General features: G+C 46.7%; 1 protein-coding gene across 3 annotated transcripts in view; it reads right to left on the reverse strand.

The window, feature by feature from the left end:
* Positions 1-26,538, reverse strand: part of Eefsec (eukaryotic elongation factor, selenocysteine-tRNA specific) — a 197,982-nt gene that overhangs the window by 80,556 nt on the left and 90,888 nt on the right. For all 3 annotated transcript variants that reach the window (XM_031382497.1, XM_031382499.1, XM_031382498.1), the window contains exons 3-4: positions 21,758-21,854; positions 18,754-18,918 (exon numbers count right to left, since the gene is read on the reverse strand). In XM_031382497.1, coding sequence (XP_031238357.1) covers positions 18,754-18,918; positions 21,758-21,854 — 262 coding nt within the window. The remainder of the gene's footprint in view (positions 1-18,753; positions 18,919-21,757; positions 21,855-26,538) is intronic.

A 26,538-nucleotide genomic window follows, 5' to 3' on the forward strand; every position in this document is an offset into this window, starting at 1 on the left:
TGTAGCTGTACAGATGGCCGCGAGCTATCATGTGTGTGGCTGCTGGGAATTGAACGCAGGACCTCTGCTGGCTCTGCCAGCCACGCTGGCTCTGGCTAATTCACTGTAGCTGTCTTCAGATGCACCAGAAGAGGGCGTCAGATCTCATTATGGGTGGTTGTGAACCACCATGTGGTTGCTGGGATCCGAACTCAGGACCTTTGGAAGGGCCTGCTGAGCCATCTCGCCAGCCCCTGGTTTTAGTTTTTAAATCACTCTTTCTGGTTATCTAATTTCCTTAGTGTGTAATTAGATTCATCTCTCACTCTCCCTTTTTTCTATTTTCCTTGCCTTTTCTTTCCTTTTCCCTTCTACTACTCATTCTATTTCATTCATTTATCATCACCTTTACTGTGACTGATTTTAACTTCAGTTCACAGTGTTGTTCCTCTCCTCTTTCCTATGGCTGTGTCAGCTGGCTTTACTGACTTTAACTGTATTTCTATATTTGGTTTGTCTTGGTGAGTTGTAGTTTATTTTCTCTTCCCTGGTGTTAGGATTGAGCCCTCAAGAGAAGACTGATCACTAAGAAGATCCTCAGATGAAACCAGAAATGGTGCCCATTCCAATAGATGTGTACCACAACTCAGATAGCACATGAGAAAGCAACAATGAAAGACAAGGACTCTACAATCTACAAGTCCCTAGAAACCAAGGCAGCAAAATGCCTGAGATGCCAGACAAAGAACTAAAAATTTTGTTTTTTAAAATAATCAGTTACCTCAAAGAATATTCAAATAGATAAATGAAGTAAATTCAAGTCAATTCAAGACCTGTACAAACAATTCAACTTGAGTAAGAAAGGGCTAGAGAGAAGTCTCAGCATCTAAAAGTGCTTCCTGGCTCTTGCAGATGACCTGCTGGGCTACCAGCACCCACATGGCAGCTTACATGCATCTGCAATGCCAGTGGATTCTACATCCTTTTCTAGCCTCCTTGAGCTCTTGCACACACATGCTGCTGAGGCATGTACATGCAGGCATGCATACATAAAAACTAACAAATATCCTTTAAAAACAAATCTTAAAAAATAAATTCAACAACTTGGATAAGAAAGTTAGAGAGAATCTGAGATAAAACAAAACTAGAAATCAATAATACAAAAAGTTCAACAGACTGAACAAGGTGGGAGAGAAACTATCAGCAACTGAAGGTAAGGTTGAAGGGTTACCACTCTGACAGCAATAGAGAGAAAGAGAGCAGTCTTAACCACAGCATCCAAGATCACAGGGACACAATGAAAAGACTAACCCAGGGGGCCAGCTGCAGACTGAGGACAGAAAAAGTGATTTCAATGAAATTATAACACAAAGTCTCCCCTTCTAGGGAAAAAAAGAACATTTTTGAGGTATTCAAAAACCCAACTAGGCATGGCCAAAAAAGAACCCTCCTATCACACTACAGGTACAATACCATGACAACAGAAAGAACATTAAAGTTGTAAGAGAGATGCTTGAAAACCAAGTAACAACAAAAATGGTACCAGGTACCACGACATCTGAAAGAAGAAATAAATAAATGGTAATTAACAGGCATATGGAGCCCCGCACAGCAGGAAGAATTCATGAACTAAGGCTGCAGAGTAGCACACATAAGCCTGGAAATCACATTACCAACTGCAGAGAACAGGCTCAGAAGAAGGCAGAAACATTACCACTAACATGTAGCTTTAAAACACACAAAACGATGCCATATATTTATGACTACAAACCTGTGGAGGAGTATTTTCTTTCAAATTTCAGACAGAAAAGCATCTCCTAGAGCAAACTCAGGAGTTTACAGGTACTATCAAGGTATTTTCCTAGGTGCAATTAAAACCCTTTAAGTGAGTTGGTTTAAAGCCTCTATGGACTATTTCACAGTTCTACAGACTTGGGGGATGGTTCAAAAAGTGGCTGAGTGGCAAGGGCCTTGAAGCCAATGAGTGCAGCCTTCAGGGCTGGCAAGCAGTAACCTGAAGGAGCACACTGAGGAAGCTGGGTCACTGTCCACAGTGGCTGCAAAAGGAAGGAAAACAGACTAAAGTTCAGGAGAGGCTGCAGAGCTGGAAGAAAAGGGCTATCTGATCAATGCCCATCCTACTGCTCCACAGTGCAAAAGATGCAGGCAGTAAGAGAGCAAGGCAGAGCCCAGCTGTGGTTTTCCTTTACAAGACCTCTCCCTCCCCACTCTCCATTCACCTATCACATGCCAACGATGTTCAGGAAGGAAGATCTTCTCCTTCTAAACCCTCTCATTGTCAGGAGTTTCATTTTAATGTATCTAGCACATTAAAAGCTCTAGGTTCAGTCCTTAGTGTCACATACACAAAAGGTGCTAGTGAGTAAATATTACATTATAAAATATATATGTAATCCCAGCATTTAAGAGGAAGTGGGGGGTAGGGTCATGAGCTCATTAAGTGTCACAAAGGTCAGTGGCATCTTAGCTAGCTTGCACTCTCATCTTCAACTGAACTCCCAGCAGGCCTCACCTGGACTGTGCATCACCACACACCCACAATGGGTCTCCAATAAGCTAGCCACAGGGCCAGGGACCTTGACTCCACTTCATTCCTATGACAGTTCCTCACTCCTTGCCCTTGTTTATGCTTCTTAGGCCCAGTGACCACAGATACTCTCTGTTCACACTGTACCTGGTGGCCTGCACAGGACCAGAACCATTTTATCCAGGACAGCCCACCAAGGCAGCTGACTGACGCGGAGCCACTCAGTAAATTTCCATAATCTGCATCCGAATAACAAGACCTGACTCATCAAAATGAGCTGAGTCATCAAGTAAAGATGGATTTACCTGCTGCCCTCTAGGAAGAATGGTGACATTCAAAGAAAAAGGGAGTAGAAAGTACATTTTAGAAAAAGTCCAGGCTTAGATGAAGCATTATTCATCTTGTGTTTCACAGTTAGCTTTGTGACTGTATGACCTATTTGCTGAAGAGGAAAGATGTCCTGGATATTTGGGTTTAGGGGTCCCCCAAAGCACTGTCACAGAATTGTGCAGCAGGCTACTTGTGGTATAGCTGCTATTGGGGAAAAACTAGCTCATGGTACCTGCTTTAGCAGGATAGGGTCAGCTGTGAATATTCTTCAGTAGGGCTAAAGGCTTAGTGGTAAGCAAATCTTATTTTGAAAACTCTGAAGGAAATGCTAAAATGCCTCTCCCTCCTATTTAAGGGGAAAGCTGCAGTATCCCTGTGTTTCCCACTGTGTGCCTCTGTTGGTCTAAGACTGCAAGGACAATATGGAAGGGAATGGGTGACAGTAGTAATCACATACATCACCATGTATGAGGTTCCTGCTCTGCCAAGCTGCTGACTACTTACGTGTGCTAGAGGCTCAGGTCCCAGCCCTGGACAGTCCCAGCAGTTAGTATTAGACAGCAGGAAGCTGAACCCTGATGTGGCAGAGTACTGCCAGGTAGGAAGTGCTGGAGGGCATCCTGAGTAGGCCAGCCTAGAGCTGCACCAGATTACACAGTGTTGGAGTCAAATACAGTAGAAGCAGGACACAAAGGAGAAAGACATCTCTGCTAAGCAGTTGGGCTCAGAAAGAGTGCTCTGATTTTTCAGTTGGAAAAGCAAATGAACTCTCTGATTTTGGTTGCTATCACAGTAACCCAATATGAGCAGACAGATCTCTGCTCTGGCTGTGTTTCCTTTTTAGTGAGACCCACAGCTGAACTGGTGGACTTGCTTCCCTGCAAAGTTGGCCTGGAATTGAAAAAAGGCCAAGTCTAGCTACCTAGTCTCTCTGCAATGTGCATGTCTCCCAGTGCCACAGGCCCTCAAGGGACAGCAGGATAAAAAATGAGTGTGTTCCAGAATCAGCTCCTCTGGGCAGTCTGTATACAGTCAGGTCCACACACAGGTGTGTGTATGGGGAGTAATGTTCAGGAGGAACCCACTACAAGCCTTCCAGCAGCAAGCACCCAGCTGTGTTCCAAAGAAAGGGCTGTTGCCTCAGAAAGAAGGCCCAGCCCCAGGGCCAGGCAGTCCCGTTCTTTTGTCTCTAACCTATATCTGGTCAGCTCTGGTCCAACAGAGAGTTCACCCAGCAGCCTGAGAATGAGGGAACCCAGACACGGTGAAGGAACCCTTGGTCTAGAGTAGTGAGGCCCCTATACAGGCACAGTAGAGATGGGTAGCTCCTAAACACCATCAACCTATCCTAAAGGCTCTCTTCCTAGCTTCTGCTTACATTCAGCCCACATTTGCATCTAGAGGGCATCTATAAGATACAAGTCTTCTATGGAGAAGTCTCCTGGAGCCCATTCTCAAGTCACTTAAACTCAAGGGCTCTGGCTGACTCCCACATATCCTGCATGTGTGTATGTGCGCGTGCCCTGGCAAGCAGCTCCAGTGCGTGTCAACATGTGGGTCTGCTTTCAATTGTGCTGGAACAATCCTACCTGATAAACAAAAACAGATCCAAAATAACCTTTGGCAAGAAGCATGTTTTTAAAAGAAGGAGAAGGTCCGAATGAACTGGCAGGAGCAGCGCTTAGGCAAACAAGCATGGCGGAGCCAAGCACCAGCGGCACATCAAAAGCTTCACAGGGCTCCCTATGGACCTTGGCCATGGCCAAGGGAAGGAGGCTTGAGCAACCTACTCCTGGCCTTCACAAGCCGGCCACCTGCTTCCCACCACTGTCTCCTAATACTTCATGTGGGCCACAACGTCAGGTATTGAGTTGGGAGCCTGAAGGCTAGAGCTCTGCTCACGGTAAGAGAGGGCAGAGGCTCTTCCAAAATTCCCCTCTGTTAGATACTTCCAGTAAGGTCTTGAGTTCTCAGGGCATGTTCAGTGCCCTGGTGTCTCATGATAGAAAGAGGTCTGGCTGGGAGCCACAACTCAGTGGAATTAAGCAACTTATCACACACCCCGGAGCTATAAAGAACAGAGGAGCAGAAGGTCCAAGCTGCCAGCCCCAGACCCATGACCCGCCACGAAGCACAAAGCCCAATGTAGGCCACAAGATACCTGATTGCCTGTCCTTGGAACATAGCTTTAGCAAATCAGGTTCCTAAGAGATCCAGAGCAAGTTTTCATAGCCTTGACCAGAAAGAAGGAAGAATCCTTGCTGGTACGTCTTTCAGGTAGGTCTAACTGAACCACCTCAAGCACTGCTCTTCAACATAGGGCTCCACAGCAAAGTTCTCCAGATACTTCTTGTGCCAGGCCCAAATCCCTTTCTACCTGGGGTTTTCGAGTCTCCAAGAAACAGATCTCTGTATGCCCACATCTTCATCTGCTGTGATACCCCTGCTCCTCCTCTACATACAGTTTCTGAGAATAAACTGCTTGAACTGGTAGGTAGGTGAAAATGGTCACTCTATACCACAGTCTAAGCTAAAATTGAGGATGGCCATGAAGGCCTTCAGAGCCCAAAGCTAAGAACTGCAAAGAATTGATATAGGGCAGGATCCTACTTAGGACCCACTAAGCATCTAGAAAGACCAAGTGTAACATTTGCCAAGAGTGCTTCAAACCATGTAACAATCACTTATAGGAGCTACAGAAGCTGGGTAGAAGGTATATGCACAATAGAGCAAGATCTACACACAAAATATGGGATTTGACTTTTTTTTTTAATTAGATATTTTCTTTATTTACTTGTAAATTTCTCCTTTCCTCGTTTCCCCTCCAAAAAAACAAAGAAACAAACAAAAACAACAAAAACAAACCCCTGTTGCCTCCCCCCTCCCCATGCCTGCCACCCCACCCTCTCCCACTTATTGGCCCTGGCATTCCCCTACACTGGGACACAGAACCTGGGATTTGACTTCTTATACCATGATTTCTCCTTGTCTATTAAGGAACAGGAAGATATATATGATAGATAGATAGATAGATAGATAGATAGATAGATAGATAGATAGATAGATAGATAGATGATGGATGGATGGATGGATGGATGGATGGACGGAGAGACAGGATGTATCTTATAGATGCCCTCTAGATGCAAATGTGGGTTGAATGTAAGAAGAAGGTAGGAAGAGAACCTTTAGGATAGGTTGACGGTGCTTAGGAGCTACCCATCTCTGCTGTGCCTGTATAGGGGCCTCACTGTCTGAGGAAGAACAAGTAGGCTTTGGTAAACAAGAGTGTATCACTGCCACAGCAGAAAGGCAGGAGTACTAAAGTGCTATATCTACAGAGCACTGGCAGAGAAGACAGGAGCCCCTGAGAAAAGGACAGAACCACCTACTTATGCACAGGAGGCCACAGACAGCAGATCTGGTACACCAAACAACAGGCCATGTATGTTTCTTGAGAAGGGCACACAGGCAAAGAACCAAAGGCTGGGAGCTGAAAGGGAAAACAGCTGGAGGGGAAGCGAGGAGCTACGCTCATGACCAGAGCAAGGCTGCCACAGTGGTACCCCGAGACTGAACTACCTCACGGTAAGCCTCAGCTGTGCTAAGCTCCAAGTGGGTCAGACTAGCCTGTAGATAGCACACAAAGGCACTGGGTGGCCATAGGCCCACCAGAACAGGGAGGCCCCACCAGAAGCCTCCCCAGCAGAGAATGGCTTTGCAGGGCCTGGGCTGGGCGAGGGCACAAAAGGGAGGTAATAGAGACATGGGAGAATGGAACAAAAGTTCTTTCTCTGACTCTTTATGTTTTTTTCTTTCATAAAAGCCCCACAAGAAACAGATGAATGCTGGCTCGTTGTAAAGAGTTAAACACCAATTACACAGACTAAAACATGAAAGCTCTTTGAGCTCCCTAAATTCCACTGCCTGTCACTCCCCCAAGATAGCCACTGCTCGCACTGTGCTGTCTCCTTCCAGATCTTTTCTGACGCATTTGTACAAACTTGAATGCATGTATAAATGGAGCCAAGTTCTATGGTGTTCTGAAACCTGCTTCTGCACCTGGCTTTGCATTTAGTCCAGCTATTCAAACTCTTTACCGAAGGCCTTCAGCAAGTCTGACAAGTCTCTGTCTCCATCTGTCACTTGACTCCAGCAGTAGGCTTTGTACACAGGCTGACCATTACTCTCATGTCGTTGGTACCCAATCTATATATTGTTGGTACTCCACATTTATGTTGGTACTCCACACTTATGACTAGAGACTGATATGGGCTATGCTTGTTGTGCTGGGAAGTAGCAGGTGTGGGACTTGGGGAGTGGGAGGAGCAGGGGAGTGTGGGCAGACAATGGTGAACACTGGCTATGCAGCCCTGGGCAAATCTGGCTCCCCTTCTGGAAGTGCAGCTGCCTGTCCACATTATTCATCCCTAAACAACACTCTAGGAACAGTCCAGGAATGGATGGCCATCTTTTCCCAGGAGGGTTGTTGGCTGAAATTACCTGCTGTAGACCTATGGCTATTCACAATGGTTTTCCCAACCCCAGACAAGCAGAGTCCCAGAATGTTGGAAGGACTCATTCACAAATGGGAGAAGTAATGCTGCTGGTACCCAGTGGGTAGAAGCCAACATCACTGCTAAACCTTCTACTTCCTATGGCTTAGGACAGAAATGGCCACATGCTGAAGTAAAAAGGCCTGCTTTTGGCTCAGCACCTGAAGGGTTAAGCAGCCTTGCTGCCCAGGCTGCCTGCCTGCCTGCCTGCAAGGACTGCATTAAGCAGGCCAGGAGATGGGCCTTGTTGCCTGCCCGCCAGCCTTATGGTTTGCATTAGCAGTGCTCTGCTTGGCAATGTTCCCTCTGGCAGCCTGCCTTCCCTCCCTGCCCCTCCACTCTCCGCCCCAGCTCAAAAGAAAATACCAGGATCCACATATAAAACCAGCGCACTCCCCTCCTGTCTCTTACCCCAGTCTTGAATCAAACAAGCTTTTAAACTCCTGACCTTCCGCCCAGGCACCCCGGTTTGTTTCACAGCAGCAGCCTTAGAGGAGGAGGCAGGAGGCTGGGAAGCAGGGGGCTGCCCTCTCCGTTACCTGGCCCTAGCAGGCAAGGGTTGCCTCTCTCGGGGGTCCCCAGAAGTACCCCCTCATCTTCCCGAATGGGGATAGTTCCTGAGGCAAGAGGCTGAGATATCAGAAGCAGCCCTAGTGGGTCCTCTATGGCTATGTTTTTAAAAACTTTCCCAATCATCTCATGCTAGAAGCCTAAGTGCAAGGCTTGGATGCACTGACAGATAGAAAACTATCCCAAACTTTGAGCTGCAAACTTGTCTGTTAACTTGCATCCTATCAAGTCAAGTGTGTGTGTGAGGGGGGGTTCCTTAATCTCTACTTTGTTGAAACCTAAGCCACAGCCCTGGCTACAAGCCCTGCTTATTTCCAGACCTTCAGGGATGTCATTCTTAGCCAGGGTACTGTTACCCAGCAGTAACTCAGGCTAGAGGTCTAGAGTCATCCATCGCATGTCTCTCCCACACCATTTCTAAGCTCTGACCTTCACCAAACCCTGGTAAGCCCACCTCCTTAATACTTTTAAGGTCCTCAATACTGTTATGCCATGGTCCACAATACCTTGAGCTCCTCTCACCACGAGACCCTGGCATTAGCCTGGAAGCCTGTAAACCTGGCCTCAGCAGCTCAGTCTCCCTCAGATGTCAGATGCCTGCTTCTCCTTGTAGGCATCTGTGTATATGTGCCAGGGGGTGAAGTCAGTAGATGATGAGATCAGAAGTACCAAAGCAGCACAGGCCAGGTTGGTCCTCAGCACTGTCTCCATATCTGAGGTCTTCACAAATGCTCTCCTGAGCAGCCAACCCAGGAAGAGGCTATACCATAGCTGTGTGCTAGCAATTCAGTGACCCATAGGCAGGCCCTTGCCAAGAGTCAGCTCATTTAAATATTCTGAAGAAAACAAAACAAAACCAAAAATACCCAAACTCTGAATGGACAGAATTTAGTTTTTAAAAGAATATGTTATAATGGAGTATTTTACCAAAATTTCAAACAAAAGCAGGCAAGTGTCTCTATTTTCATAAGGCATCTATCTCACTTGCCTGCTCCCTGTAATTATTACAAGTTAAAGCCTGTGAACAATTACAGCAATGTTTACAGTGCTCTTATTGTTGTTTTATTTTATTTTTAAAGGAAGAATGTAAGTATTCAGTTTAAGTGGTGCATTGACTTTAAAGATACTCAGGAAATACTCAACTTTCCTTTCAGGAGAAAAACAAAAACAAAGGTCCCAGCTGAGCCCCAGAGTGAAACCAGGCAGGGTAGGGCTGAGCCCAGGCTGTAGGTGTAGTTGGTGGGGTTGCACTGGAGAGAGTCAGCAGCTCCCTCCAGCCCCAAGCCTCCAACCCCCAACCCCTAGCCAGAAAGCTGGTTACCCAAGGTGAAGTAAGGGGTTGCTGGCATAGTACTTCCTAGGTCACGGAAGTACTGGCTGTGCCCCAGGTCTCTTCCCAGGGATCACTGAGTGGTCATGGAAGAGGGCTAGCCTATTCTCAAAGGCCGCTCACCGCCCATTATCACTTCAATAAGGCCCTCATTGCCCTGCATTGAAGAAGCTGTGACTTGGCCTGCTGCCTACACACAGCAGGTGCTCACAATCTGCTGAATGAACACCATGGGCACTGGGTGGATCATTCTCTCCTTTTACTGTCCACTACAGCCCTGCCAATCAAACTCAATTCCTGACTCTTCCTCTCTTCAGACTTAAGCCATTAGGCTGCACAGGCACAAGGCAGGCATTGGTCGGGTCATACCAGGTCAGACCCAATCAGATCTTGTAAATCAATTGATAAGAATTTTCTTAGACCAGCGGTTTTCAACCTTCCTAATGCTGCATCCCTTTAATACAGTTCTTCATGTTGTGGTGACCCCAACCATAAAATCATTTCATTGCTACTTCATAACTGTAATTTTCTACTGCTATGAGTAATAATGTAAGTATCTGTGTTTTCCAGTGGTATAGCAATGCCCTCCTCCGCCAGGTGTCGAAAACCTCTGCTTTAGATGCTCTCTCTATTCAAGGCATCCATTCCTTGATTCCAGCTGACTAGAATTCAGGCAACTGTGATGTGACCTTGAGTTTTTACAAGCACAGACTCCTGCTGTTCTTACATGTAAAAAGTGTTGGCTGAGGGCCTACTGGGCCACAAATGCAATACCAGGAAAGGACAAGACTGACATCCCTGTTTGTGGGATTTATTCTACATAGGGTAGGAGGCCTTCCTGAGAGGCAGGTGGGTACTGGAACAACAAGCTCATGCTGTGGTCACAGGCCATCTTTGACAAAGGGAGCCTAGGAAAAGCAAAAGTGCTCAAAGGCCCAGAGATGATATGAAGCCCCCAGAACAGCTCTCTAGAGCTTAGTTCCCTGGAGCCTCCTCCACTCTCCTTCCAGATCGCCCCTTCCTATCTCTGCTCTTTGAAAGTCATAATCTACCAAGCAGTCTAGCTCCCAGCCTGCTGCTAAAGGAGCCTCAAATACCACTCACCTGTGGGCTCAAGCATTCCTGATGCTAGGCAGAGCACTGTGCCTTTCCCCCTAGTTCAGCAACAGTACACATATATAAGGGTCAAGACTAGGTATTTCCCACATGAGAGGATAAGGGACACTCCATCTACTGCAGGCTTCCCAGAGCTGATTATATTCAGTGATCCACCCATACCATGAGATGGCAGTGACATCTGGGGAGGGCAGCACTGGCTTCATAGAGACAACCAGAGTCATTATTTGGACCACATCCTGCCACATTGCCCACTGAAGCCAAAGCATGCTTCCAATACAGAAACTGCACAGGCCAGATGCTGCTAGGTGCCACACAGCACTCAAGCCTTTATTGGGCACAGTCCAGCACTAGATAGATGTTGATCAACTCAGCATAGCTGCACCAAGGCTACTTCTATTTGGTCCCCAATCCCTGGATGCCACTCACTTCCCAACAGAGAACCCATTTCATGTGCCAAATTGTAGTCCTGCCAGCTCTCTGGTTACTGTTAGCTCACATTTTCCTTGGTGACATATGTCATATGCCATGGCTGAAGAAGGGCCCAGCAGTCCCAAAGTTATGGTGCAAAGTTTGTAGTGAGCCATTATCCACCACACTTCAGAATACGCCATGACCTAGCCTGAGTCAGAGCTTTCCTGGCTGCCTTCCCCACCATGGGAGGGAAGTGATGGTAAAAAGGACAAGTGCCTTCTTCAGGTCCATCTAGATGCTGTCCTCATCAGGAAGGTAGCCAGAGGATGACTCACCTGTGCTCCAACAATGGGATGCATACTTGGGACCTAGACTCTGGGCTCTAGCAGGGCATGATACTAGCACAGCCCTCCATGAATGCTATTTCTGACCAAGTCACTCTCCTGAACTACAAACAAAAACTGACATAGTCCAACTCAAAGCCTGTGCAGGACAGGGGACCTTGGCTTGTGGTAGGATATGTAGATGCAATGGCCACTTGGAAGTCTGTGAGGCTCCCTGGGCTGCTACTCTACTAAACAGGCAGCTCCCATAAGAGATATCCACTTGAGTCTGAAGTGATCAGACTCTCCTACCACCTATCTGCTTAATAGGCACCCACTGGGTTAAGCTCTATCACCAGCAGGGGAGGACAGAAGCTGGTGCATCCTGTAGTACCAACTATGGGAACAGTGAACTAACCTAGGCATTGAGGTGTCAAGTATGATACAAACCTATGCTTGAGAAGACAGAACCTCAATCTCTATCAGGTTGGTTTGAGGGCATGTTTGTGGGACATTTTCTTGATTGCTGATTGATGTGAGAGAGCCTTTCCCACTGTAGGAAGTGTCACCTCTATATATGTGAGTCAAGGTATCTGCTTCAAGCTTCTGCCATGTCTTCCCCTGATGATAGACCATAACTTGTAAGACAAATAAACCCTTTCTTCCCCAAGTTGCTTTTGATCAGTGTTTTATCAGTAAGAGACAAGTAAACTAGAACATCTATGCATGCGATCCTCATACTCTTATCTGAGGATGGTGGCATCTCCCTATTGTACAGCAGGCAGGTAAAGTGACCTGCCAGTGTAGGAAGTACTCTATAAGCTCTGACCCCTCGTATACACTGCCCCTCAGCAGAAAGAGTGGTGGAAAGTATGAACTCAGACTGTACGTGGGCAGGGGATGGATGGACCTGCTCATGTCTCCCACCTAGGCAGGGCTCTCACTGGCAGGCAGCCACAGGTAAGGCTTAGACTCTGGTGGGTGGAGTTCAGTCTGTAGTGGGGCAGGGCTTAGGGTCAGGCAAGACAGTTTGCTTTCATCTGTAGTTTCAGACTTAGAAGGCCAAAGATATTTTGGAGGACTAGTGAATGGGCTACCTAGGCAGAGGACAGCACTGCTCCTCCAGGCTTGCTCCCTCACAAGATACCCAGGTTATAGCTGCCACATCTCCCATACTGAAACTGTGGCTCAGACTTGGCTCTCCCTGAACATAACCATATGCACTCAACCCCCAAGAGAACGGGGTGGACCCACAGTTGTAGCACCAGGCCCCTCAGAGCCTTTCTTGGAGCACTGTGCGCCTCAGCACTGTTCCTGAGGGTAGACTGTCAGACCATAGAACTGTGCCCAGAAGAAAGGAAGACCACCCACTATAGCACTGGAAGAAGGGTATGGGCACCATGGAGGTACATGTTGGGACCAGTGACAAGTTGCAGCTGATACTCAGGCTATGGTATGATAGTTATTGGGATAGAGGGGTGAGAAAGCCTTCAGGATTTCCACAGGAACAAAACTTTTGCAAAATGCTGAACGTGACTTCAGATGACAACAGAGAACCTTCCTCCCTGCTACCTGCCTCCTGAGATTAATCTCCTGGCCTTGCCTGTCACTGTCCATCCTTAGTCCATCCACGAGCCCTGCTAAGACCACAGGACATTACAGCTTCATGAAAAACGTGATTCACATTCTTAAGACAGAAAGCAAGTCACAGGCCAAGTCTCATGAACCAGTGTGTACTGGGTTGTTTGGTGTATAAAGCTCAGACCAACACCTGAGCTGCAATTCTCTAAGGACCAAGTAAAAAGGATTATGGGGTGGGGAGAGGAGACAAGATTCAGGATTTTATGTGAAGTTGATGGCAGAGACAGAGATAGCCAGCCCTAACCACAGGCAAACTGTGTAGATCTTGTCAAGTCATCATGGACTAACCAAGGAAGAAACTGTGGGCCTCAGCACTTTGAGGCGGCCTTGAGATGTGATAGAACTGTCCCATAGAGTAGAGAGGAAAGCTTCAAATACAGTCCATGTGTCCAAAGCCTGATTTGCAAAGTAGGTTGCTGCCACCCATGTTTCCTGCCCAACCACTACTCTTCTATTTTCTGTTGACAGATCCCAGCTCTCGCAGAGAACCTCCCGGAAGCCCTGCAGCTATCAGGTGCTCATGAATGCATCTTTAGCTTACACTCCTGACAGGAAGAGAAGGTTCTGCTTCTGTCTTTCGCCATGGGCTTAAGATGTGGCTCTCACAAAGCCCAGGCCTGAGGTAGGTGGTTCCCAGAAGCCCACAAGTCTTCCACTTCTAGGCTCCTCTTCCTGCCTCTGATCTCTTTCTTGTGCCTCTCCAGGGCTAGCAGTTGATGACATTTATCACCTTCCATATCTAGGCATTACCTTCTTCCTTTCTCCAGTGTCTGAGGAAGGAGAAATGCTGGTTCTCTAAGCCCCAGTACTCCCATTTTAACCTTGACTCTCACTGACAGGGGAGGGCAACCCTGGTCCATCAGATTGAGCCTCTGGGATAGAGTAGCATTAGAGATTAACCACGGGAGTATGCCACCTCAGTTTTGAAGGGGAAAAGTAGGAAGGTAGATGTATGACACAGAGTAGGCTTTATACCTCAGAACTGAGCTAGATTTGCAAAGGGTCTCCCAGATCTCATGACAGGACTGATCCAGTTCCTACTTTACTTGAGGCAGACACTGAGAGCAGCAGGTGATCTTGAAAGGCTGTGAATATGACCTTGAGGCTGAAGGGGCAGTCTTAGAAGCTTACAATCTGCTGTGCCATGCAGAACACTGAGGACCATGGGTTACAGAGCAGGTCAGACACTGGGACACAGGCTATGTAAGGTCTTTCTGTCAATACTAGACAGAATTAAAAAGTGGAGCAGGAGGCAGGGTTGAGGTAAAGGAGTAGTGGCAGTGGCCTTAGTGGGTCTGAGGAGCCTAACTCTGAGCATAGCCAGGGCTGTGTGGCCACTATGCAAGGACTGATCTGCTCAAAGGGCAGCCCCATATTTCCCCCATGACTGTTCTAATTTCTACCACTGCCTCCCTCCTGCCCTGCTTGTTCCACCAGAACCAGTAATGATCTCCAAGCCCATGCATCTGGCACCCCCAGGCAAATGCAGACCTGGAGAACAGGCTTCACAAAGCCAACTCATGAAAATATCAAATTCATAGGGAGGCTTGCCTTCCAGCATGTCTCTTCTAAAGCAGAAAGCAGTTAGTAATGAAGCCAGGATATAACTTCTAGATGAAAATCAGAGAAATAAAGCTGCTTCCTAGACCAGGGCTCGAGGAAGGCAGCTGTTTAGCCTTACACACATGATGACAGTTGTTCCTCCCAAACAAGCCCACATGGTGACCCAGGGCACATCTCTACCTTGCCTACTGATGAAGCATCAGGATACTACCTCAAGGAGGAGACACAGCCCCAGAAGAAGCTAGACATAGCCTCCAAGGACACTCACTGTCCAATTTCAACCAAATGCTGACTAAAACCCAATTCAGTTATTTGCTCTAAGGCTTTTACTCCTATTAATCATATATTTTGTAGAGCCCACCCTGGGTCTAGTCCTGAGGACAGATGGACAGCTAGGAGGTCAGCATTATACACACAAAAGCTCAAAGACAAATGCTGCCATAGCCATAGCATGGTGAGTGCCAGGCTGAACACTACAGGCCCAGGACAGGGAAGTCGCTCTCTAAAGGAGAAAAGACTTGCAGAGTTTTGAGAATGCAAAGAACCTCAGGGACAGTTACCAGAGTACACCAAGGATAAGCTAAGAAACAGGGATGGAGCCAGGCTTGCTGTCACAAGCCTTTAATGTCAGTGCTTGGGAAGCAGAGGTAGGCAGATCTCTGAGTTCAAAATAGCATGATGAGTTCCAGACCATAGGGCTACACAGAGACCCTATCTCATTTTTTTTTTTAATTTAAAAAAGTAGTAGTAGTAGTAGTAGTAGAAGGAAGTAGAGGTCTGTAGAAGTGAGGAAAATGATTCTTCCCAGATGTTATAATCCTGACCACCTTGTCACCACTTTCTAAGAGCCAAGGCAAAGGAAGAAGCAAGAATGCCCTGTGGTATTGAAGGTCTTCCTGTTCTTTTCTGGGGCTGAATAGGTCTGAACATGACAACCTGAAGGAATGTGCTATCAAATTCCAACTCTCTACATGCTTCATGAATTAAATAAATATCTAAATATGCCACTAATACATTTCACTATTTTCCAAGCAGTGTCTGGTCTTGGCTGGCCACAGCTGTCTGCAAAGCACATCTCTTTCCAGTAAGTCTTTCAGTAGTCCTTAGAGACCAATATCTTTACAGCCAGGCCAGGCCATACCACATTTACCTCTCTGAACCCACAAGAGCTCCACATGTGACACCAAAAGGCAACAAAGAGCCAAAGATGTCAACTCAGACACTGCCACTTCGGGTGCAGAAGCCTTGCCAAGCACTTCCTCAATCCTTTCACATCCCCTGCTCTACAGCTCTGTGTAACTTGCCTGGGCTCAAAGAGCTGGAAAATGCTAGCTATGGGTTTTCTGAAGGCCTAGGATGCTCTTTCCCATGACTGTGGCTTTGACAGTCTCTGGTATTACAACCCAGTACTCAATCACTACCAGGAATATGACTCACCTACTATCTCCAGATAAAATCTCACCAGAGGGATCCCCCAACCTGTAGACCAAGATAGCCAGAAAGCTATGACTCTCAGGATGTTTTTGCTGTTTAAACCTCTCTGGGATCTAAATGAGATTTCCCTCCACCCCCACCTCTGTCATTTACTCCTTGTTCCCCAACATTTCCTCACTCAGCTAATCAACCCCAGCTGGGAATGGACATGGCAGCAGAAACAGGCCAAGGTATGGCCAGGGGAATGCAATGTTTATTTGGAATGGCCATGTCCTTCCTCCAAGGGAGTTCATGCGGTCAGACGTGTCTGCATCCATTAGTGGAATCTGACAAGGATGGCACTGTGCATTGGAAGAAGGCTACAGTTTATGATGCCTTCATGCTTGGCAGGCTTGACAGGCACTGGCCAGGCACAGCCAGTGGAGGGGTGATAGGTCAAGAAACTGAGGTGTGGGCTCTGAGGTGAGCTTCTGTGCCCTTACAGCCTATGAGCCCTCTGCAGAGAATGCCGGGACGTCCACAAAGATTCTGGGCACAGGGCAGTCCTGCCTGGGAATATGACACCAACAGCCAGCCCATGTCGGAGTTGTCATAGTCAGTCAGTGTCTGTCTCTCTTTCTCTGACTCTCTCTCTGCCTCTTCCTGTCCAGGGGTACTGCTGCTAGTACAACAGTCTCTGACATGTAGGGATATGTCATGTGTACCACAGGAATCTGTATCATTAAACAAGAGGAGCCCCACACATCCTTTTTCAACAAGTCTCCCTCATCCCAGAGTCTCCTGAGATGCCTGACTGGGTCCACTTGGCACACCCTAATGTTTTCAGCAAAAGGATGTTCTCCACTGCAGTTGTGCTTTCTCAACAGCCATCTCCCAATTTCAGCAGCCTTGGCAGTCACGAAATCCATGAAGCTGGGGAATAACCACACCCTAACAGTTCTCCCTGATTTGTTCCTTTCTCTTCTCACCTTACTCCAAGCAAAAGAAAGAAGGCTTCATCCTCCACACTGAGCTTGGCAATCTTAACTGAATATTCAAATTCATTGCTTACAAGTTCTGTTTTTCCTGACCAGTAAGATCACTGACATGTCATCTGGGGATGCAGGTGTACCACAGCAAGAGAAGAGTTAGATATGCAGGTGCCAAACACCTGCCACAAGCCCAAGGCTGCAGGTTAGGATGTGGATGAGTAAAAAGGGTGGCTGGGGATCTCAGAGCATGTCCTCACTCACATGCCTGTCTGCCTACCCAAGAGGAAGACATTGGTCTCAAGCCCTTGGTTTCGGCACTTCAGCTCCTGACCCTGTTATCAAAGCCTTCTCTACTACCTTGAATGTCCATGGATCCAAGATCAAAGCTCACCACTGAGAGCCCTCCCTCCAGCACATCTCTTTCCTAGCTCTAGCTCCTCTCACAAGCTGCCAATGTGTCTTCCCAGGGTTGAAAATGGTCAAGTTGGCCCCATAGGTCTGCCTTGCTGATCACAGGAACTGTTCAGAAACTCAGCATCAATTTACTTTCTGTTCCAACTAAGAGTTAGCACAAAGTCACAACTCTAGTCTTGTTTTTGTTAAATATACTTTAGTTTATTTTCATAATTTTATGCTTTATTTTGTACAATCTGTGTGCTTTTAACCCCTGGCTTAAAATGGCTTTGGCTTATGTGTTCTTCAGTGGAAGATCTATACTGGGGGAAGAGAGATTTTTATTACAATTATCCTCAGGAAAGGATACAGCCTTGCTGCCCCATTCTGACTGCACCATTACAAGTCCTTGGATTTATATGAACTCAGGCTCCCTCCCCTCCCCACACCCCTTCCCCCACCCACAGCTGGGTCTCCCTGCTTAGGGAATTCTTCCCTGTGCCACCAAACCTTCATGTGGGACACAGCACTATTCATTCCTGACCCTAGAACATGCACTTTCCCTGTGTCCAACACACTGTTCTAAACAAGAGCAGGCACAAGGCACAGGAATAGGATGGCCCTTACAGGCTCAGGATGAGGACTGCATTTTTGGCTTGCTTGTGCAATAACATGCTCACTTCATGTGCCTACCTGGCTGAACCAAGGTGCCTGGACATGGGCAGATTATCTGCAAGGTCTTATGCTAGGCAAGCATTCCACCAATGAGCCATAGTCAGGTTCCCTCCCCACTTTTTCTTTCAGAGACATGATCATATTAAGTTCTTTGGTCTTGGCTTCTTTAGTAGCTAGATTATAGGTGGGTGCCACTAGGCCTAATTAAGTAACTTTCTGAATATGTCACTATCAAGGCCATCTAGGCCACAGTATCTGGAGGAGGAGATGGACCTTAAGTCTCCACTTGCAAAGAGCTCACAGGGTACCTTCTGCAGTCTCTGAGAATGCAGTGATCTGTATTTCTAACAGAGTAAACAACTGCACCACACATCTATGTGTGATTTAAGATTCCCTTAGTTAAGAAAAAGGTGTTCAGAGATCTAAAGCCAGATTTGGTGGCTTGTGTGCATACACAAACATACACACCTCATATTTAATCTCAGTGCTAGAGAGGCCAAGGCCAGAGAATCACAAATTTAAGGCTGGGGTACAAAGCTAGAGATAGCTCTACATGTACTTTTTGCCAACATCCAGAAAGCTTGGACTTTCACCCAGCACTCTAGGTTCTTGGCCATGTGCTCTCAAGCTCACCCTACCCATGACTTGGTGATTATTTTAGGAATCTCTTATGTGAGCCACCAGTAGCTCACACTATATAGTGACTAGGGAAAACAGTAGTTCTAGAAGCCAGGAAGCCAGAGGGTTGAATAACAGGGTGCCACAGAAGGGTAGGCTACCTTACCCCTTAGGTAGAAGAGAAGACTTGAGAAAGGTCCAATAGACTCTGCTGCCCTGAAGACCAAGGGCCTGGCCTCTCTCCTACTGTTATGAGGGTAGGGGTGGGACAAAGGAAAGTCAAGGCAGGACTGACCTTGAGGGCAGGGATCTCCACACTGTCCCCAAGGCTGATAGTGCCTGAGAGGATAGTCCCAGTCATCACGGTGCCCTGACCCTTGATGGAGAAGCAGTGGTCCACAGACATAAGGAATGGTCCAGAGGGATCTCTCGTTGGGATGGAAATCTGGGACTTCAGGAGCTGGAAAAGAAATGCTGCTATAAACACAGGTGCAAGGGCTGTACCACTGGCATCCTTCGGGGCCACCTTGCAAGCTGGCACAGGCCAGAGGACCAATGCTGCAACTTAACTCAGCGAGAAGAAGGACCTGCTAAGGCCTCCATGCTGCAGTTGAGGCAGCTGCTGCAGGACATCTGCCCTACGGTCCTCATGTACAGTCCCTCCCCTAGCTACAGCCTCCAAGAGTCTTCATCTGGTTTCCAGATGTCATCCAGGCCCTGCTGACCATGCCACACTCCAGGGCCAGGCACCCTTAGCAGGCAGACCTCTGCAGAGCTTTCTTCGGTATGGCTGAGTCTCCTCACCTATCACTACAGTCTACCCCCTGCTGTTCAGATCTACAAGCTGTCAATCCCCACTCCACAAGGTCATAGACTTAAGAAATCGCCAGTAGCTGCCACCATGCCTGAGGGAAAGGCGTGTGAGTGAAGGACAAATGGAGGGAAAACTCAAGGTGAGAGGGTGGAAGGCTGGCTTCCAGGGGCAACAGCTTATGCCTGAGGTCCAAGGTGAAGGGCTGCACACATGGAGCTTTTGTGCCCTCTGCCAGGCAGGCCCTAACAAACAAGAGACCCAAGTTCACTGAGCCAGAGGCTCCTTCATGGCTAACCATCCACATGCACTAGTACAACTGGCCAGTGCTCCTCAGGCCATTTATATGCTCGAGACACTGTCAGAGCTAGTTGCTATTTTGTTTTAAAGAGCATAGAACCTGCACTGCTTATTGAGCTTTCTACTTTCTAATTTCAAGAGAGAGTACTAATAATGTCTAAGTATTCAGGTCAGCCGTAAGTATTCTCAAAGCATTGTCTTGTGATAACAATTCCTTTGGGAAAATAATGAAGAGATTCAAAACAGACTTGGTCTAAGGTGCTACACTTTGTAGACAAATTTCATAGTCACATTTTTCTAGATTTTGCTTGAATTGTCCCAGGGTCCCAGATTTGTGTTCTCTAGAACTGACAAATAACAAGAACCTCTCCCAGAAAACATTTGCTAAGTGTGAAACACAGCATGGTTGGTACATGGCCGTCACATGTGAACTTAGCTCTGGAATCTTGGTGAAGGTGACTCCAACAAATTCTGACCATGGTCTGGATCTGAGTTACCACTGAGATAAGCAGGTAAATAAATGTTCTTTCCTCTGTTCCCTAACATAAAGTAGAAAGCACAGGCATTGTGTTACACATCCTCGAAGGTTCAGGCTGGGTGACAAAAAAGTTCCAGGCCAGCTTGAGCTACTTAATGAGATCCTAAAGGAGCAGCAATAACAGAGCTGCCCATACCAGTTTATTTCATACAGTAGGGGTGAGGAAGGGTGATAGATGGAGAGACTCAAAAGAGTCTGCAGAGAGGCCTCTCAAGAGGAGGTAACTTCTCCAAGAGAAGCTGGCATTCCACACTTGCCCATCATGAGTGTTTGATGGGGTAGGGAGATATACAATGGCAGATGAGGCTTGTGTGACATCTGGGAGCCTGTATCTCAGGCAAAGACAATTCATGCAATCAAGACCATAGACGAAGTGTCTCAGGAGGGATGTGCCCATATACTGCCACAAAGTGACTGGGGCAGGTCATTGCACTTCTCTGAATCTCACTCTTCCTTAGACTTTCAACTTTGAAAGTGTTGCAGATCCAGTATGTAAAGAACTCAATATGGAGATGGTGAGCCAAATCATGTCACGACATAGCACTCCTAGTAACTCAATTAGCCTCATAGTATCTCTGTGGTGCTGCCTTCCCTGCACTGCAACTTTGTTCACTGCATGAAATGAGTTATCTAAGACAAGTAATTCTTCTGTTGTTTAACATAGGGTCTCACTAAGCAGGCTGGCCTCAAACTTCCCATCTCTCAGTCTTTAAGGATGTGTGTAGCCATACCCATGAATCTCTTGAGTCCAGTCAGAGAACAGTAGGCAGGCCAAAGAGAGCACACATTTTAGCTCCTATTCCCAGGTGAGTGACTGAGCTCAGTGAAGTAACTGTACTTCCTCCTAGATGCCTTCTTCCTTTGCATCACTATCCACACTACCTTGAACACATCCCTGTCTGTTGGCTACCCTGGGATGTTGCTGCCACCTGCCAGGCAAGGGGAAGAACAAGGGCAATGGTCAAACCAGTATTCACTAGGACCACCAGGGTGATGCCTGGATGGAAGCCCCATTCACTGGCATGCTGGTAAGCACTATCACTGTGCTGTGTGTTTCTGCTATGCTCTCAGTGCTCTTTGCTCAGTGAAAAGGAAACAGCACTGGACTACCTGGATGACTGGGATCCCTGTTTCTGCCCATTGCCACTGAGCCTGGAGGAACAGCCTGAGCCTTAAGCCCACAGTTCTACAAAATAAAATGTCTATTCCTCCAGTGGAGGCTGTGCTGCTCCAGCTTTAGCTGGAGGCAGATTGGAGAAACCTGTGCAATCTGAAGGGCAGGAATGGAGCTTGTGATCAGATATGCTGTATAAGACTGTCTCCAATGAGAGTGAGAGGAGGGGTTGGGGGCAATGGGAGGCTTGAGGGACAGGTAACAGACAAAGGCACTGCTTTGTCTGAAAGGAAGTGTGAAAGAAAAGAGGCAGAGTAGGAAACACAGTGGGTGGGAAGAACTCTGTAAAGTCTAATGTCTAGGGCTTCTATGGACCTTTGTTTTGCAGTTTCTAAAGGAGGTGAAGAGCCTGACATCAGAGTGAGAGAGAGGCCCTTGGAGACCTCTTGCTAGGATTGCCTCTCCCTCTCTCTTAGGCAGAGGGGTACTTGAGCAGGGCTAGGGCAGAGGGCAGCCTAGGTTCAAGCTGACATTACCTCAATGAGTTCTGAGATGCCCTGTGGAGCTTCTGTTTCTGGGGCCTCTGGTCCCCCAGGCTTGGCTGCTACGGGAATAATCGGTGCACCTCGGAATCTGAAATGGAACAACAATCATCATGACAGTCACAGAGGCTGTCAGCACAACCCGGCGCAGACCTGCAGAGCTGCTGGCACATCACTGAGCATGCCATATGCCTCTTCTTCAACCTTCAGGTGAGCATGGGAAGGTAGCACCACTGCTCTGAATTGCCAGGTGAAATAGAGGTCCTACAAAGAAAGGACATCATAACCTAAGGGGTTCACCTAGAAGTTCAACTCCTCCTGAGCCTCCCCAGGAAGCAGCAGGGATCTAGGCAGGTCTTAGACTACAAGCTCTTTAAAAGATCCACACAAGCCGGGAGGTTGTGGCACACGCCTTTAATCCCAGCACTTGGGAGGCAGACACAGGCGGATTTCTGAGTTCGAGGCCAGCCTGGTCTACAGAGTGAGGTCCAGGACAGCCAGGGCTATACAGAGAAACTCTGTCTCGAAAAACCAAAAAAAAAAAAAAAAAATCCACACAATCTAGGGCTACTGGTGACCCCAAAGTCCCTAAAGCAGCATCTAGAAATCCCTTCTCATTGAGGAGAATCTCTCACTTAAGCCATCTTCATTAGAACAAAACTAGCAGTAACACTGTCAGGGAAGGAGGAAAAAGAAGCAATTCATGCCAGACAGTGGTGGTGCACACCTTTAATCCCAGCACTTGGGAGGCAGAGGCAGGCGGATTTCTGAGTTCGAGGCCAGCCTGGTCTACAGAGTGAGTTCCAGGACAGTCAAGGATACACAAAGAAAACCTGTCTTGAAAAACAAAAAACAAAAACAACAACAACAACAACAAAAAAGCAGTTCCTAATCCCCCATCTCCATACTGTACCCCCCATTACCACGCCCGGTGCTATATTCTCTTCTGAACATTATAGCTTTTTCATGTTTTGTACCAAGAAATTTCCCCTGGCTTAGTTACATTATATTGTAATAGACACCATGGCAACTTATAGAAGGAAGAATTTAGCCGAGGGCTTACAGTTTCAGAGGGTTAGAGTCCATGATCACAGAGCACAGGCATGGGGGCTAAAACATCTGAGAACTCACATCTTGATCCACAAGTAGGAGGCAGAGAGAGAGAAAGAGACTGGGAAGGGTATGAGCCTTTTGAAGTCTCAAAGCCTATCCCCAGTGACTTACCTTCTCTAGCAAGGCCACACTTTCTAATCCTTCCAAAATAGTTCCATCCACTAGGGAACAAGTATTTAAACAAAAGAGCCTATGAGGGTCATTCTCATTCAAATTGCCATACATCCCATCTCTATGTTTTCAATATCTTACATAAAATATTTCATATGCTGCTGTGTGGGTGCTGTCTCATACCCTACTATCTTATTCACCATCATACCATGAAGAATTTTATATAAATTACATAATGGCAATATCAAGAACAATGACAGCATAAGCCAACTCATCACCATGGCTCTGTCACGTTCTAGATGAGGAAATGAAGACTGGAGAGGCAGATTAAAAGACACTAGCTGCAACTTTCCGAGCCAACTTCAAACACAGACCTTTAAGTGTGGAACTTGGCTTTCTTCCCTTCTTCACGGATGCCCTCCTGGTCTCCTCTTTATTGATGTTGGTGGCACAGTAGTATAAAATCCACAGTTTACACTTGTGCCTTGGAAATTCCTAATTTATGAGAATTCACTGCAACAGGCATACTAACAAAGGACAGACTTGCTGGCTTTAGGGGAATCCATCATCTATGAACCTCAGACTGAACACACCTAGAAAGATCAATAGCCATGGTGAACAAGCACATGAAAAGCCTCCTCATGGAAGCAACAGGAGCCTGAACAGAAATGACCCACAGTTTTCAGAACTCTAGAGTTAATCAAAGGCTTGAACAAGAAAAGTAAAAATGGCTGGGAATCTGAGAATAAGTTACAAATAGATCTTTTTAACCTGCTTTGTTCCATCTCCCCACCAACTCTGTAGAGGCCTTGACAACTACAGCCACGCTAGTGTCTGCTAGACCCTAGAGGGGACAGAATGGGTTTGAGTTCTATCAAAGCACTTGACCCCAAGAAATACAACAATTTCCCTATCTGGAAGTTCCCTAGAGAACCCTATCAGAAAGGCTATGTGTATCTGGCCTGTTTGGGGACTTTTAAATAGGAGTAGAAAGAGTACCAGAAACCCCTGAAGGCAAGGAGGCAGAGATGGGCTGTTTGATACCCAACAGTAGATTGAAGGGACCCTGACCTCAGCATCATTTCATGGGCTGCCACCTTTCTGACAACCAAGTACCCATTTCCCAGAGACATCATGGCAACAAAGGTTCAGAACTAAGCAGAATCCATGTAGGAATGGATCCCTAACATAGTGGGGTACATCTGACAGATAGCAGTGGTAGAATGGATGGCTTGAGATTGGAGCTTTATAGCAGTCTAAAAGAAGGTTCTGCATGCAGCTGAAAAGTAAGCTCGAGGCATCAGATACAAATGTGGAAGGCCAAAGGAGGGTTCCCCATCCTCTATTCTCACTCCCCTTACAACATGGAGGAAGGAGAAGAGATAGAGAAAGCAAATTGAAAACATGCTCAAAGTTTGGGAGGCTTTCTCTTCCCCTCCCAGGTCTGACAGCTCCCTCCTGACTGATTCCAGTTTTCACCAGTTTTCACCATCTTTGCATGTATACATATTCAGCTCAATCAATCAGGCCCCAGTTGGCATTATATACATACCTGAGCCAATAAGCTCTAGACAAGAGACTTGTCAGATTATTGGAGGAGGAAGAGAATGATGACTTCATTCACACTAGCTCTGGCCAGTAGGACAGCTCCCAGATGCTGTGTTCTTTGGAGAAGGAAGATGGCCTTGAAGACTTGCCAGAGACAAACATTCTTGAAACTCACTACATGAGGACTTCTGTCTCAGGCAAGGAGACTCATTCCTGACTCAGACTGTAAGACTCCATGCTCCAGCTGTAGATATTTGTGTCTGCAGCTGTCTCCAGCCTCCAAAACCTGCTCCAGAAACCTGTGGCTCCAGCCTACCACACATGCCAGACACAGGAGACACAGCCCTCCTGTTGTTGATCTACTTTCTGGAGACATGTTCTCAAGGAACATCTCTCAGTTGGCATCTGAAGCCCTCAGAGAGTTCAGGTGCCGTACCACTACTAATTTCTCTGGGCTACACCCCAAACCCTGCAGAGTACATGGAGTTATGATAGTGACAGCCTTTTGGTTGGCATCCTGCTGCTGCTGAGGGCCCCAGAGTTTCTGCTTCTTATTTGAATTTTCCTTTTCCTGTTTAAGGTGTTAACTCCTGCATGGAAAATGAAGTTTCTCCTAACTTCCCTTTGCTGTCTTCCCACTAAGTTCTTATAATGATGGCAGACAGAAACCCAGGATAGGACAACGACCAGCTCATTTTCTTACTGCAAAAGCCTTTTCCCTGAGGGCATCTGTTGAATAGGGAAGTAGTCAACAGCATAATGAGGTGAAAGGTAACTGTTTAAGCAAACAATGAGATGATTAAAAAGCTTAGCAGGAAAAGTTAAGGAATTAGATGCTCATAGCTGGCTTAGAAAAACTCTCACATATCCTGAGAACTGAGGTCACCACAGGCACAGGATCTGCATATTCAGGAGAGACCTAGAAGAACCTAGACCCTCACCTCTGACTTCAAGGTTCTATATGAACAGAGTAACAGCTAAGGCACAGTTAACCGCTGCTGCAACTCTCTAACAGCTTTGCTCCACGTGTATATAGAAACCCTCATAAAGGAGCATCCTACATCCAGGCATGTAGGGAAACCTCTGTCTTGTCATTAGTGATCCCTGAGTGGAGACTTCAGGGTCCCCAGGACCAAGAATACAGACTTCCCACAATCTGCTCAGAAAAGTCATTAAACTATAACAAAGTATAGTGAGGGTTTATGTGATTTCCAATACTACTTCATTATATTATTATAAATGTCTAGGATTCACCAAAAATTTATTATACGGGCAGGCAGATCTCTTGGAGTTCCAGGACAACTTTGGTTGTGTGTGTGTGTGTGTGTGTGTGTGTGTGTTGCCATGACATAATAATACCTGGCCAAACAACTTAATAGAGAAACGGCTTATTCTGGTTTGATGTTTCAGAGTCTATTACAAAGGGGAGGGTCATGGTGGAGCAGAACCACTCACCTCATAACAGCCAGGGGCACAGAGAGAGAATACCCATGCTTTCTTCTCCTTTTATCCCATTTGGCCCCTCACCGATAGTATGGCTGCCAACATTCAGAGGGATCTTACCCCTTAGGTTCATCTTCTCGGAAAACACCATCACAGACATACCCAGAAATGTGTTATTGTTAACCTTCTAAGCACTTATCAATCCATCAAGCTGACAACTAACATTACCCATCACAACTGCAAAGAAGCAAGAGAAGAGTCCACATATAAGAAAGAATTAATAGAAACTGTCCCTAGGAAGCTTTCCCAGATTTGATAGGAGTTTTTTTTTTTTTCTTTCCCCAGTGTGGTCAAATAAATGAACCAAGTCTAAACAACTTCAGGGTAAAATGACAGCCCTCCACCAAAAGAGAAAGTGTAACAGTTGGTGCAGATCTCTACAGGTTTGAGGCCAGCCCAGGCTATGGAGAGAGTTTCAGAATGGCCAGAGTATAACACAGAGACCCTGTCTCAAAACACACACACACACACACACACACACAGAGAGAGAGAGAGAGAGA

Source organism: Mastomys coucha, unplaced genomic scaffold (genome assembly GCF_008632895.1).
Source record: "Mastomys coucha isolate ucsf_1 unplaced genomic scaffold, UCSF_Mcou_1 pScaffold20, whole genome shotgun sequence".
NCBI lineage: Eukaryota > Metazoa > Chordata > Mammalia > Rodentia > Muridae > Mastomys > Mastomys coucha.